This window comes from Chelon labrosus (genome assembly GCF_963514085.1).
Source record: "Chelon labrosus genome assembly, chromosome: 10".
Classification (NCBI taxonomy): domain Eukaryota; kingdom Metazoa; phylum Chordata; class Actinopteri; order Mugiliformes; family Mugilidae; genus Chelon; species Chelon labrosus.
In genome coordinates, this window is record NC_140360.1 from 6,965,848 (window position 1) to 6,980,691 (window position 14,844).

The window sequence follows — 14,844 nt, forward strand, 5'->3', positions numbered from 1 at the left end:
TAGTTGTTCCTAAAGCACTTTTGTGTGTGTGCCTGTGTCAGGCTGCATCCTGCTGGGCATGGCTGCTGGTGCACCAGCATCGAGGCTTTTTAGGTAAATCCGCAGTTATTGTTTGGCAGAGCTGAAAGTGGCCTTCAGCAACCTGAAGCATGGGGAAAGCCTGGTAGTTACAAATGTAATCTGGGTTCTATGAACAGACTATCCTGGAGTGTCATTGCTATGGGGTGGGGGTGCCTGGTCTGGTCTAGGTGGGTGCTACATGTCTAAGTAACATCCACATGAATGAATGCCAGGTCCAGAAGTTTCCCAGCAGAACTTTGAATTTGCACAAGATGGTCAATGGTATTTACTTCTCCTGTCAGTGGTCATAATGTTATGGCTGATAGGTGTACCACAAATCTCTTTATAAAAAATTAGCTTGAAGTACATTTTGATGACTGAAATATCTCTTGATGAATTGATACTGAGTCAAATCAAATCAGATCTGGACGCTGCGAATCGGAATCTAATCGATTCAGGAAGCCATTAGCGAGACCCAACCCCACTTAGATGGCAAATAGAATAAAATGTCAGATGTTGAAATGTGGACACATTTATAGCAGTGGAGATCTCAATAAAGAGCTGACAGAGATAATAAAAAAAAAAAAAGAAGAGCGGATTACGAGGAGGACCGAGGCTGCTCACACAGGAGCAGTAAAATGTCACACTGCTAAATGGAAATCGCTCAACTGGAACAAGTCCCTGTAGAGAATAGTTTATCATCTCTATCATTTATCGTCACACACTGCCTCGGGGAGCTCTTGATAGACCTCAGCAGTTGAGATCTTTCACTCTTCATCTATTTCTTGTGTATTCCTTTCTAATTATAGGACTTTTTTTTTCGTTCACACCCTGCACAGCCTGGAGGTTTCTTCCATCTGGCACACACTGCCTCGACTTATCAGTCAACATTAGCTACAGATCCGTGTATAAACGACAGGTATTCCTCCGGTAGTGGCTGATCAACAACCTCTAAATTTAACTGCAAATCCCTGACAAACACTTTTCTACTTTGTTGCCTACCCGTCTTCAGATGAAACTAAACAAGATACCAAAGTGAGATGAAGTTTTCCTTCTCGTTACCAGAAGCACAATGGCACATTGTCTCCTACGTCCATGGTAATTGCGGGAGCAAAAGAAGTATTAAGTGCTCTAAGCTCCACAACACTTGTAGAATCTAAGTAGCTTCATCAGCTGTAAAGGACTGATGGGACGTTCAGGGTTTTTTTTTAGGAACATGTGTAGGTGCTGCCCACATGAAACTGACATGACTGGATTCTGTTACCAGCCAACTACTCGACTGTAATTAGAGGTGAGTGGATTGTTTTGATGTAGGCAACAAGACAAAAGAGTTTGGACCGTTTTATTTTATCATCAGGCAGTGAATAAATAGCAAAAATTGACTTGTCGGACTCCCAAACTTCCACCATGCCACGCAGGATCAGTTACAGAAACATCTTCTCATGCACAACCTTGGGCACTTCATCAGTTTTGTTTCCTGGACTCACGGGGCACTCCGGGTCTTGCAACAGACACACTCCTCCAGGCGACCCCGGCCTTGGATCAGTTGTCTTGTGGCCTCGGAGACAAAGGTGATGTCAGGTTTCAATGTGTAGTTGGTGATGTGAGGTGGAATCCTCAATTGCCTCTCTAGGACAACTGTCATCACCCAGTCTCAGGCCGTGGAGAGCAAACCAGCAGAGCAGCTTTTCGGTGTCCTCTCTGGCCTTTGTCCTTTCTTGACAAACTCAGTGGCCTTGGCTGTGGCTTGGCGGTATCGGCTATCCTTGATCCTTGATTGCCTCTGCAATGGATTTAAGGACCTGATGGTGCCTCCATCGATACCGGCCCTCGCCTAGTGCCTCGGAGCATCGGGTTGCTGTTTCTCTCCAAAAGACTCATATTTTGTTGTTAACAAAATCTGCTCCACGGCCCTCAGATGTCTAACATCTCCTATTCTGTGGCTATTCCCAACTGCATCGTCCTTTCCTTACTCCCTTTGTATTTTCTACATTAATCGGCTCATTCTAGACACCAGTAGTTGATTGAGTATCATGTGAAGGCGGTTTGAATACCTCACATGACACATGGACATATGGACTCCTCTTGTGAACACAGTAAACATGACCCCATTTAAAGGCATGTATCTTGCCTCGTACTGTAAACAGGGTTTATTTAGCCTGACGTAGCCATGCATTCCATTTAGATTTCACTATGTTTCAACTGATGCAGAGTCAGTGAGTACCTCTGCATGCAATTGCACAGTCCTACGACCAATCAGAGACATTTTGTTGTAAGCAAATTCCTACGTTTGACTACATTGCTGTTACTCTTTTGTCCGTCACCACATAAAATCAGGTTCGACCGGTCCTTCAGATCGTTTGCCGAAGCAGAATCAGTTCCCAACGGAGAGACAATTTGTTCCTGTTAGCACGAAAGATCCGGTTTCAAGAGTATAGCATTGATTTGGCTTCTTAACTGACCCTTGTCCTGCTGTCTTTGGTGATTGCTACCAAGAAAAGGAAAGAAACACATCAATAATATATATTTTTTAACCTGTTCTAGTCGTGCAGTAGTAGATCTGCCTCCACCAGCTTTTAGACGTCTTCGCGCTTCAATGGTCAAGTGTGAATATCTCACTGTGTGTGCGTTTAATCGGGTGGAATAACAAAGGCGTGGATTCGGTGGGAGTGTGAAGCCATTGATCTAACGTCAGGGGTTTAGGGTGTGTCGATTTGAGGGTTTGCAGCGGCTCCATCGCTCGCTGCGATTGCACATTGATTTCCACGCTTCCCTTCCACGGTGATCACTCCATTATTGATGAGCAGGAAAAAACGCAGAGGAAGGAGACGCTTTTATACACATGGGACGTACATAAACAGAGAAAATTGCAGAGCGGGAAGGTGCGAGCTGCTCATGTTGTGAACGTTTAAGGGGCCGGCGTTATTGGCTCGGTGGTTGCCATGGCAGCCCGCCTCACCTCTCGGTTACTGATGCAGAGAGCTCACATATGAAATATGTACATACATATTCAGGTGTCCTCCCTCCTCTCCATCTGTCAGTCACACTTCTTTGTCCTCTGCCGTTTTTCTTTATGTCATCTTCTTGTATGTCACCTTTCTTTTGACTTGTCTTTTTCCCCACTGTGTCTCCCTTTCCACTCCACCACACTCCACTACTTCTTCCCCATCTTTTCTTTTTCCCTTTCCCGCTTTCTCTTTCTCCTCCACTCATCTTCATGCTGGTTCCTGTCCTTCATCTTGTCCTCTGCGTGTCTCCTTTTTCCTTCTCCTTACATACAAGGCTCTTAAAGGCAGAGCTCCTTGCCTTGAAGACCTCACAGAGTTTCAAAAAAGAAAATCGAGGTAGAGCCTGGCTACCAGGCTGATCTTCTGGGTCTGGGTTCAGGAGGCAGACACCCTCTCTACTTTTAAGGTTTTGCTTCCTTTTTGATAAATCTCATAGTTAGGGTTGGCTCTGGTGAAACCTGAACCATTTATTAGCCATGGTGCTATAGAGCTAGGCTGCTGGGGGACTTCACATGCACACATGCACCGAGCACCTATCCTCTAATTTCCTCCCACCATAATGAATATTTTTTATTCATTATCAGTCTCCCATGTAACATTCATCACATATATTTTGTACTCTTGATTGAATCATACTTAGATTTTGCATGTATGCTTTAGTCAGATCATCTTGTTCCTGCTTCTCCTCTCTCGTTTTCTGGCCTGGAGCTGATGCGTCCCTCCATATGAGCTGGGTTATTCTCAAGGTTTCTTCCTGTTAAAAGGGAGCTCTTCCTTGAACCACCATCGCCTTAGTGCTTGCTCTGGGGGTTTAACTCTTCTGTAAGCCGTCTGACGCTATATAAATATAATTTATTTCACAAGCTTGATGTTTCACAGCCTGATCTCTGCAAAGTAATGCAGCTATGTGAGGCTATACTTTTCATTTTAACCCTCAAGAAGAGAGCTGAAACTATAATGGGACTGCCCTGATTAGTGTTACTTCAGTTTTTTTTGTATTTGTGCTGGTCAATAAGTGTTAGTGGCTGTACCTCTTTGCTAACATCGGCTGTCTTTTTGCCGTTCACAGTCGGCCATGGTCAGAGTGAAGGAGAGAGGATGGTCATCAAAGAATTTCAGATCTACATCAGGGACACCCTGCAGCACATCGACCTGATGAAGTCCCGCTATCCCGACCTGCCCGTCTTCATCGTGGGCCACTCCATGGTAGGATCTGTTTCCAGGTCTGGAACTGTTTTTGGCAGATGACGTCTGTTTCAGATAACAGCTCTGGGGTTAATGAAACATTTGCTCTCGGTGTGTGTTCCTGTTTGGTTTCATGTGAAATTACATAATACATGCAGGTGGTGTACTTTATACAGAGGTATAAAGCTGAAGGGTAGACACTGTTCAAGCATTTAAATTGAAAGTACACTAATTCAGGTTTCGTGTGACATTCAAATAAGAGAATGGAACAAGTTCTTTTTTCAGTGAAAGGAGACTCACGGTGTTCTGCCGCTCAGAACTGGATGTGATCTGGATAAAACTATAGCAGAATAACAACACAATCAGATCAGTTTTAATATTACTGTCACTTTTAACTTTTAACTACATTTTATTTGGTTTGGTATAATCAGAGCACCAGGTAAGTTGTGTCTCTAAGTTGAAGAATTCCACTTAACATCCGCAGGAAAACATTTCTGCGAAGGTTTGCTATGTTTGCTCTTTACCTTTTACACAGTGGCACACATTCCCCGCAGTCTGCAGCTGCTGCTGGTTAGTGAAAACCTCCAACAGGTTCAGTGACCTACTCAAGGGCGATGTTGCTGTATGTGTAGACAGAGAGAAGAGAGTGTGCACACTTTCCACAGCTATGATTCCTATGTAGATGAATCTTCTTCATGCAATGGCTGTAGCTTCTTCACCATATATAAATAACATTTTAAAGACTTTAATGAGTGAAAAATAAAGTATAAATGTACATCTAAAAGTCTTTTTCTGTGAGAATGATGGTTCATTGCCATTGCCATTCATGAGTTAGTTGATTGAAAAATACAATACCAATACACTACACCAACTATAAAACTACAGTTAACAGCTAGTTAGCTTAGCTTCGCCCAAACAAAAACAGCTAGTCAATCGATCAGCATGTCTAAGCTTAGCTAACATGCTGGATATTTACAACAGTAAATCTACTAAGCATACAGTACATCCAACACAAACCATGTTGATTTTGAACTTTCGGAGGCCCAGGCTAGCAGTTTTCTGCCTGCCTCTATACTAAGCTAATTACCACTTGACTCTTTTTGCGCACTGGTGCTGCCTTCAACTGGAACTCGTGAGTCATGTACATAAAATGCTTGGCAGGTGAGAACACCACTGCTGTTGGTGTCGAGAAGCAACAGAAGCTAACAGTTTAATGCGGGAAATACTAATGAAAGGTTGAAGCCGTTGGGAATATCAACATTTTCCTCAGGCCGTGTTATAAAACTGAATGAAGAATAATTAATAACAATATATTAACTTAACTGAACTCACAGATTTCCAAACATTTCCACTTTAAAGGTAGTGATGCTGCCTTCATATGGTGTTACTCCTGAACATGAATAACACCTTCTTGTGGTATGTAACCTTACTTTGAAACTTGAAATTCTGGAGAGGTCAGAATTCAAGTTGAGACATGTCTGTGGATGTTTTCAGAGACACTGTAAGGTGATAAGTTAATGTATTGTTATTTAGAAGTGCATTGCTATTCCCATTTTTCTACACTGAGTTAGCTGATAATTAGCTTGCTAACTGTTAGCCTCAGTTGCTCGTAGACGGCAACAAGTTCCATTTGAAACGCTGTATGACTACGTTGCCGTTACTCTTCTGTTCATCGAGGCATATAGCCCTTCTAAACAATTTGACTGACCCGGCAGATCGTTGCCAGAGCTTAATCAGTACCCAACAGAGAGACTCCAGACCAAGTTTCCGCTGCAAAAAGCTTGTGGCCCGGGAAAGTCGGGCTGGCTTCCAGGCGAGGGTTTACCTTGAATTCCTTCAAAACTTTACTCAGTAGGGTTCAGATGAAATAAAATGATAAATAACTGAAATCTACAGACACAAGATTGAATCAGAATGGCTCAATGCCTGGATACAAAAAGCCTCCAGACCAAAGGAGGAAGTTATTTTTAACTGATTGGCTGCCACATCTTTTCACAGAGCTGCATTCAGAATCACAGAGAATCTTTGTTGTACTCTGTGACCCACTAACTCTTAGTACAGCTAGCAGAACACAGACAGCAGTGATGAATTATATAATTCATAATCATTGCTGTCAGTGTTTGTAGGTGGAGTCAGTTTGTACTCCCATGAACTTGTTTCTGATGGATCAACAAGCTGCTCAATAGTGTCCTGTGTGTCTTGTATTCTACGAAGAAGCTGCCTTCACTGTCACAAAACATGAAACAAGAGTTCCTTTGAACATGTTGCAGAAAGCACCACCTGCGCAAGTCAGACTAATTTCAGGCTGAACACAAATGCACGGTTTTTAGTCTCTTAGTTCACAACGGGAGGACTGGCATCAAGCAGAGAACACAGAAAAGAAACGCACATTTGTTACAGAGCTGTTTTGCAGCGAGACGAGTCGTGCCTTGTGTTATGTTGCAGCGCAGCGGTGATTCGATTCGTTTTTTACAGCTGATATGAGGTTTTAAAAGAGAGACGTGTCTGCATTATCTGATGAGTCGTGCTTGTTAGGGAAACGCTGGCAGCAAAATCTCTTCAGAACAATTTTCAGAGACTTGTAATCTTTAACTTCAAGGCAGCCCTCATTATTTATAACCATGTGTATCAAGACATATGAAAGATTTATACACTGTGTATCTGTGTAAACTGTACAATGCCGGGGCCTTTCTGTGTGGAGTTTGCATGTTCTCCCTGTGTCTGCGTGGGTTCTCTCCGGGTACTCCGGCTTCCTCCCACCGTCCAAAGACATGCTCGTTAGGTTCATTGGTGATTCTAAATTGGCCGTAGGTGTGAGTGTGAATGGTAGACTGAAGACCTGTCCAGGGCATAGACAGCATAAAGATTGAGGGGGGAACAGCTCCTCAAAAGTGAAGCCAAAGCAAGTAGAGCTCCCCCTGGTGACTGGTTGCAGTATGGGTCATAAGCTCCACCTCCTCCGTGTTAGTGGATGGGACTTGGGCCAAACTAAAACACGCAAATACATTTTTTTCAAGATGAGTTTCTGACATTTTAGGTAGTTAATATGATGTTGATGCATGTTCAAGTTTTGTTTTTTGGATAAGTTGCGTCTTAATTAGTTATTTGACGCTATAGAAACAGGATGTGACATAACGGCAGCTACCAGTTGCCATGCCACCCACTCCGTAAAGCGGTCCAGTGGGACCGTGAGAGTTGTAAAAAAATAAATAAATAAATGACTAGTGTTAGTTTGGCTAATGCAAGGAAGTGACGAAGTGACGACCCCCCTCCCCCGCGACCATCAAGAGGACGAGCACAGAAAATGAATGAATGAATATTCAGTGCTTTATATATTGTGTATCTCTTCTAATAGTAGCCTGCAAGGTTCATATAAAATCAGATTTGTTGTTTAAAGCCTAGTTTATAGTCACCAGCGGCGTGCAACTCCTACCCTTTATTAATGACACTGATATTAACACTGATTATGAAGATTGATTCCATTAATGACTCGAATTCTCTGCAGAGTTGATGGTTTATTGAAAAGCGAGAAAATGCTAATGAATTTTCCACACTGCTGCACGCGAGGCTGTTTGCAGTCACACATGTCTTTGTGTGATCCCGAGCTTTTTGCAGCTTCAGTCATTCCCAGCGTCATTTATTTTACTACCCCATGTATTATTATCGTCTGTGGAGCTCCCAGGCCTTTGCTTTACATCAAACTGTCCTCCTCTCAAGATCCACAGCTTCTCCTCTGTCCTTCCACTTGTACAAGATGTCATGTGTATTTATTGCTCTCGCTCGGGCTTTTAGACGCTTTAAACAACATTCCACTGAATTAATGCGTCCAGCTTGGCAAACCGTACACGGCTAATGCGTTATAATGCACCACTACTTTGTATTTATACAAAGACTAGGGCTGCGTTTCGAAAAAAAAGTTGTAGCGGCACAGATGTAAATAGTTTTGTGTAAACTGCTCCGCTTGGACCCCAGAGTCTGTAAATATTAAGACGCAGCGGAACACAGTCACAGAATATCCGTTCATTCCTCTATCTTTGCCCTCTTTTTCTGTTCATCCCATCCCGTTAGTCATTTCATCAGATGTTCCTTGTTCTGTTCTGACGTCAGCCGAGCCCGTCCACCTGCACTTCCATCATCTGGTCTTATCTTTCCTCCTGCCTCTTTCTGTTTTCCTCCAGGCGTCTTCCACTTTATTTTTCAGTCGCATGCCTCCACTATCTTCAACTTTCTCCTCAACCTCGCCGTCATCTCTTTTCTTTCCACCTCGTCTATTTTCCTTTTCCACCGAAAACCACACGCTGTTTAAGAGGCCCGGCCAAAATCAACTGTTGTGTCACTCTGTTTTTACAGCCGTCATTTCCCAGCTTCCCAGCGTTGTTGTTGTGATTCTGCATCCTGTTTCTATTAGTCTGTTCCTCTGCTCCTCCGTCTGTATAAATCTCTGTTTAATGGAGCCGAGATGACGCAAAAAAGAAAACTGCAAGACAATGGAAACCACCTGTTGATTCCACTGTATGCAATGAGCCGCTACTCCAGTAATAACATCCTGAGGAGACTGTCTGTCACTGTAGCAGCAGTGTCATGTTAGGGCCATTTTAGGTTAAAAAATATTGAATTCAGTGGATTTCTTTTTTGCAAGGAAGCACAACACTTCACTGTCTCAGGTTGGATCAGATGTTAAGATGTTATGGTCCTTATCCGCGGTTAAATACTTCAGCCTCCCCAGTAACGGCAACGCAGACTGAGCTGTTAAAAGAAAAATCTTATGCAATACTTTTATAGTCTGCAATTTGCCTCCCTGCTGTTAACTAAATACCAACTCATGGGCAAGAGTTTTAAAATGTGGAATAAAAAACAATTAAGATTCTGCGTGAAACGATCCAATTTTATCTCGTTAAACAGTAAATTAAGATTTGCATCTGTTTGTCAGTGTGGTATCAGCTCACTGGGATGCTCACGAATGCCTTCAGCTGTGGCTTTGTCCCATTCTTCCTCATTTCTTTCCTTCTCCATCAGTATTTGTGGCCGAGGCGTGTTTGGCCTACTTCCTCTGTGCCAGCGTTTTATGTAATGCTTCGACACTGCTTAGAGTCTGTTTGTTCAGCTTTTTTTTTTAACCCTCCAGCTTTCATTCTACCTATTACTAATTCAGTACCCTCTTACACCACAGTAAACTTTGCCTTACTTTATTCCATTCATTATTATTATTTTAGCTTTTGCGGTAATATCTTAAAGATTAAACACATCTCGGTTTTGAAGCTCAGCACGGCGTGAATCCACATCACTTGCAGCTAATTAAAAAAATGGTCAGTAACGAGTGGAGTCCTTAATTCTGCATAACTTCAAGACGTAATTTAAGCGTAAAAATTCTGCCCATACAGTCGTCATCAATGGATAAATTAGAAGTAGAGTTTTTTTCTGCTGTTAAAAAATTACATTTTACAGGGAATTACTGTTTTTTTACAACCTGGACCTTATTTCTGGCATAAAATACAATCGTTTACTCACCCGTATAACTTTTGTGTAATTTGTAGTTGTTCGGGAGATAATTAGATCTGCGTATATCCATATAGTGGGAGTGACTGGGGCACCGAAACGCAGCCTCTAAATAACGCATTATCTGCCGTGAAACTCGTTCATTTCACCACTATTTTGTTATTGTATGCTAGTGCTATTCCCTGTTGAGTCCGGAGTTAGCTGTTGTCATCGTCCAGGGTCTGTAGATGTCAACAAAATATTGGTGAAATGAACGAGTTTTGTGGCAGATAATGCGTTATTTAGAAGCTGCGTTTCTGTGCCCCAGTCACTTCAACTATATGGATATACGCAGATCTAAATATCTCCTGAACTACTACAAATTGCACAAAAGTTATATTGGTGAGTAAACTATCTTATTTTATGCCAGAAATAAAGTCCAGGTTGTAAAAAACAGTAGTTCCACTTTAACATATATGCCTCAAGTGGTCATTGGGGGAACTGCAGTCTTTTGCACATTAGTGGTGGCGGGGATTTTTCAATCTGGAATCTACTCTCGAATAACAGGAGATACGTTTTGAATCAAAACGTGAGACCAATTTTGTGGATTCAGCCTTTTCTCTTATTTTGTTGAATTCCACCTGTGTCCCAGTATGTTGAGTTTACAATGCTACTAAATGAAAGCTAAGAGTTATGAATCGCAACATGAAGCATTTGAGAAAATAGCTTTCAATCAATTAATTCCTAAAGTCTAGATCATAGATAGACTGGTATAGATAGATTGGCCATATGCAGTGCAGAAACACACATAAACAAATCATTATGCAATGAAGTACAAAATAAAAAAACATAAAGGATAAAGAAGTACAGAAATATAGATTATACAAGTAAAGGGCTTTGGACCAGTAACATAAAAGCATAATAACCTATAAATAAAGACAACTCTAGATGTTTCCTTTTGTTTTAGCGCAAAGAAATACAAGTACATTATAAAAAAATCTTTTACAAAACACTCAGGAACAACCTGAAATTTCTCTGTTTCTCTGTTTCTGCTGTTTAGTTCTGGCTCTCAGTGTCGTTGTTGTGTGCGCAGCTCTTACTGAAAGACCTTCATGAACAAATTATGAATAGGTTGCAGTTCATGTCTTCTACGTCTTTTTTGCACTTTGCAAATTCATCCCACCAGGCCGGATTGGACACTCTGGCGGGCCGGTTTTGACCAGCGTACTTCAAATATAGTCCTTAGCTGCATGGTCCATATAATGTCAGCGTGCTAGCTCCTCGGGCACTTTCGGACAGTTCACGTCCACCCCACTGCATGTAGCCGGACAATAGTGGCATTCATCCCGTCAACCCAAGAGATAGAGAGTGTAAGGAGGCCTCTAATCAGCTTCTGAAAGAGCTCCTCTGTCTCAATCCTCCTTCTGTTGCTCAGTCTCTCTTTTTTTTCCCCCCCTCTTCACACTTTTCTCTCTCTATCAGGCCACCGGACAAAATTACGTTTAACGATTTAACACAGATTCAAATGTGTTTAACCGATCTGCCAGTTTAGGGCTGCCCAGAAAACTCGGGTGTTTCTGCATGCGAACTCGTCTTTTACAGCGCGGTTAAGGGAGAAACTTGAACATAAACAAGGCTTTTTTTAAACCTGTGTGTGTGTGTGTCTGTGTATGTGTGTTTGCGTTCAAGCTGCCGTGTGAGTCTTTAGAAAGTTTTCTGGTGGGAAAAGTGCCTCTTTTCATGAAGTGAGCCTGTCATCGGCCCCGACCTGATGAATATTCACACAAGTGACAATGAATGCTCACATAAACAAAGTTGAAGCCAATTAGTCTCCTGAAAGAAGGAGGGAAAGAGAGAGAGAGAGGGAGAGAGAGAGAGAGAGAGAGGCTAAGTCGCCCACGCAGAATCCTTGCGTTTGTGTGTGTGTGCACTTGTTGCATACGAAAATAGAAACTACGCCAGAGTCAGCCGTGGCAAATTGATTAGGGCCCCAGCCGCCACGGAGCTGCTAATTACGGCGGCCCTACATCGCGGGATTTAAATCACAATCGCGAAAATGTCAGCCTGGGTGCCAAGGTGTGGCCTCGCACCGATGTTCACATCACACTGTGGCCCCCGAGGGGCCGTGGGTTCACGTTCAAGACCCCGTCCCAGTCCGCGGAGAGCAGCGGCAACAAAAAGAGCGGGGTGGAAAATCACGTCCGTCTAAACAAAAGATGGATTGTTTCATGTTTTTTTCTTGACCTCTGAGTAATTTTCCCACTGCTCCACGCATCAGAACCTTTCACCTACTTTCTCTGAGGCCTTCCCACTTCTGTCGCAGGAGAAAGGACACTCCCTCTCTTCTGTTACAGACTGAGGAAGTCGTACATATCATCTTCCTGTCATTGAAAGGGTGCAAGGATTTCCTTTTATCCTTGAAACATGGAAAAGTCTGTAGTTCTTTTTTTAGCGTTTTGTTTTCTTGGTAGTGATGTGTCTTTCTTCACATCAAAAGGGTTTTATCTCTGGGTAGAGTCAGAAGTTATGTAACTTTCGCAATATCAAATCAAATCAGTCAAGTTTCTTCTTTCGGTACGCTGTTATCAACAGCTTTATCCGGATTATTTGAAATTAATATATTCATGTGACTCTTGCGCAATATTTGATTTAGTCTTAAATGCATTTCCCTTGCTGTTTCACTTACCTCATATGCACTCTGCTTTCCTTCCACTAGGGCGGCGCCATCTCCATCCTGACCGCCTGCGAGAGACCCGGTGATATTGCTGGAGTGGTTCTGATTGGTCCAATGGTCCAGATGAACCCAGACTCGGCTACACCGTTCAAGGTACCGCGTGATCGTTTGTCCGCTTGTTCTCTAAACTGGTCTTCGAAACCAGGAGTGAGCTGTGATATGCTGCCATCAAAAATAACTAATCAGCTTTGGTTACACCATTGGAAATAGTGAACACTAAATGAAGCCACCACTGCTCGAGAGCTACGGAGGCTCCTCAGACATATACAAATCAGCCACAACGTTAAAACCACTGACAGGGGAAGTAAATAACATTGACCATCTTGTGACAATACAATGTTCTGCTGGGAAACTTTTGGATCTGGCATTCATGTGGATGTTACTTAGACATGTAGCACCCACCTAGACCAGACCAGGCACCCCCCACCCCATAGCAATGACACTCCTTGATGGTAGCAGCCATCCCCAGCAGGATGCAGCCTGACACAGACACACACAAAAACGCTTTAGGAACAACTAAAAAAAACATGAAGAACAGTACAAGGTGTTGACCTGGCCTCCAAATTCACTAGATCCCAAACTGATCAAGTATCTGTGGGATGATCAACAGAGGTCCCTCCCCTCATCCTATAGGACCCAAAGGCCTCCACTAACAACATCCTGTTATCAGACACCACAGGACACCCTCAGAAGGCCCATGTCAATTCTCTGATGACTCACAATTGTTTTGGAGGCACAAGGGAGACCTACACAATATTAGGAAGGTGGTCACAATGTTATGCCTGATCAGTGTACTATAAAGGAGGAAAACAACATGAAAACTATACAAACCATACAACATTTCACATGCTGTGTATTTATGCAGCATGCAAATATGTTCGTGGTATTCTACGTTCAATTGTCCAGCTGTATAAATAAATGACATACTGTACTTAACGATAAGAAAGCCTGTTGAAGACAATGATAGCATGTGCATAATTTATTGGGCAATAAAAAAACAGAAAGACAGCCGCTCCACTTCAGTTCTTCTTAAATCTAATTAGGTCCAGAGTGTGAGGATTCCATTGTGCTTCAGGGAATTATTGTGATCCTTTTTCTTTTTTTCTTATTTTGGAAATGCACTTGGACTTCTCATGTCCTAATTATGCTCAAAAAGTCCTGAAATGTTGCACAAAATTGAAACCTGGCAAAAAATGACGGTATTTTACTGCGTTCATGGATGGACGAAAAAAGAAAAAGGTTAGCATGGATTGAGACCCCTAACTTTGTTGCATTAGTTTTGGTTCAACCAACTTTGAAAATGTCTTGCACTTACCTCGATTAACTTAACTGTTTATTACCTTAGCAGGTACTTTATGAAGTTACAGCAGAAATGCATAAACGCAGTATTAGCGCATCACATGAAAAGAAATCCTACCAGAAAGCCTACTTTAACTTTCGGGACCTGCAGTGTAATTTAAGGCGGCCTCGTCATTGAATTGTCAGTGTTTTCTTCATGCAGATGTATTTTACAGGTTAATTTAGAGCTACAAATATTGGAACCATCTGTGAGCACCATTTGCATCTTTGACAAGAAGAAATGTGTTTTTTGAATCTGGTTCTGCCACAGAAACCGTAGAAACACTCGCAAACAAACAGCAGTGTTTCTCTCCAATACTAGCCAGAAGAGAAAAAAAAAATAGTGATAGAATCATTCTCCCTGAAGGTGTTGATGTTGTGTGAAAAAAATAAACCGAAATGCTCATCCTGTTGCGTTTTCGCAGGTTTTCCTGGCGAAGCTCCTGAACCACATGCTGCCCAGCCTCACTCTGGGCTCCATCGAATCCAAATGGATCTCACGGGACAAGAAGCAGGTGAGAGACGGCGATGTTGGCGACGGTGCGTGCTCTTGGGTATTGTCGTCTGTCATTGAAATGACAGGTGCGCGAGGGGCGAGGTCTGAAATCGGATAACGTATTGTATTGTTTGTTTGTGCACAGGCGCGAAGTCCAACATTTTTTTGGACAATGCCAGGATGAAAGACACCTTGAACCTTTTCCAAATATCAAATGTTTGTGCGAGTTTGTGTTTGTTCAGTGTACTGGGTGGGTTCCACTGCTTGTAATTAGGTTAACAGGTTGCTTTTACGTGTCACGTCCGAGACAAAGGGACAGCTTTTGTGTATACACCCAAGTTCCATGTATAACCTCTAGATGACCCACAGAAGACATAAACACACGTCCTCACGCCTCAGTGAGCATGTATTTATGGTTGTGTGTGTACATACGAAACTGTACTTACCGACACTTGCACGTCCTGCTACCACTTCTGCTTCCTACTGTCCTTTGAGGGAAGTAACGTTCTACCAGGTGCAACAATGAATAGATACATAGAGAGATTCTT

At 42.6% G+C, this 14,844-nt stretch overlaps 1 protein-coding gene across 2 annotated transcripts in view; it reads left to right on the forward strand.

Moving 5' to 3' along the window:
- The window catches only part of mgll (monoglyceride lipase), a 45,366-nt gene that overhangs the window by 17,375 nt on the left and 13,147 nt on the right, over positions 1-14,844 (forward strand). For both annotated transcript variants that reach the window (XM_084553443.1, XM_084553442.1), the window contains 3 exons: positions 4,138-4,274; positions 12,445-12,555; positions 14,226-14,315. In XM_084553443.1, the coding sequence (XP_084409569.1) occupies positions 4,138-4,274; positions 12,445-12,555; positions 14,226-14,315 (338 nt within the window). The remainder of the gene's footprint in view (positions 1-4,137; positions 4,275-12,444; positions 12,556-14,225; positions 14,316-14,844) is intronic.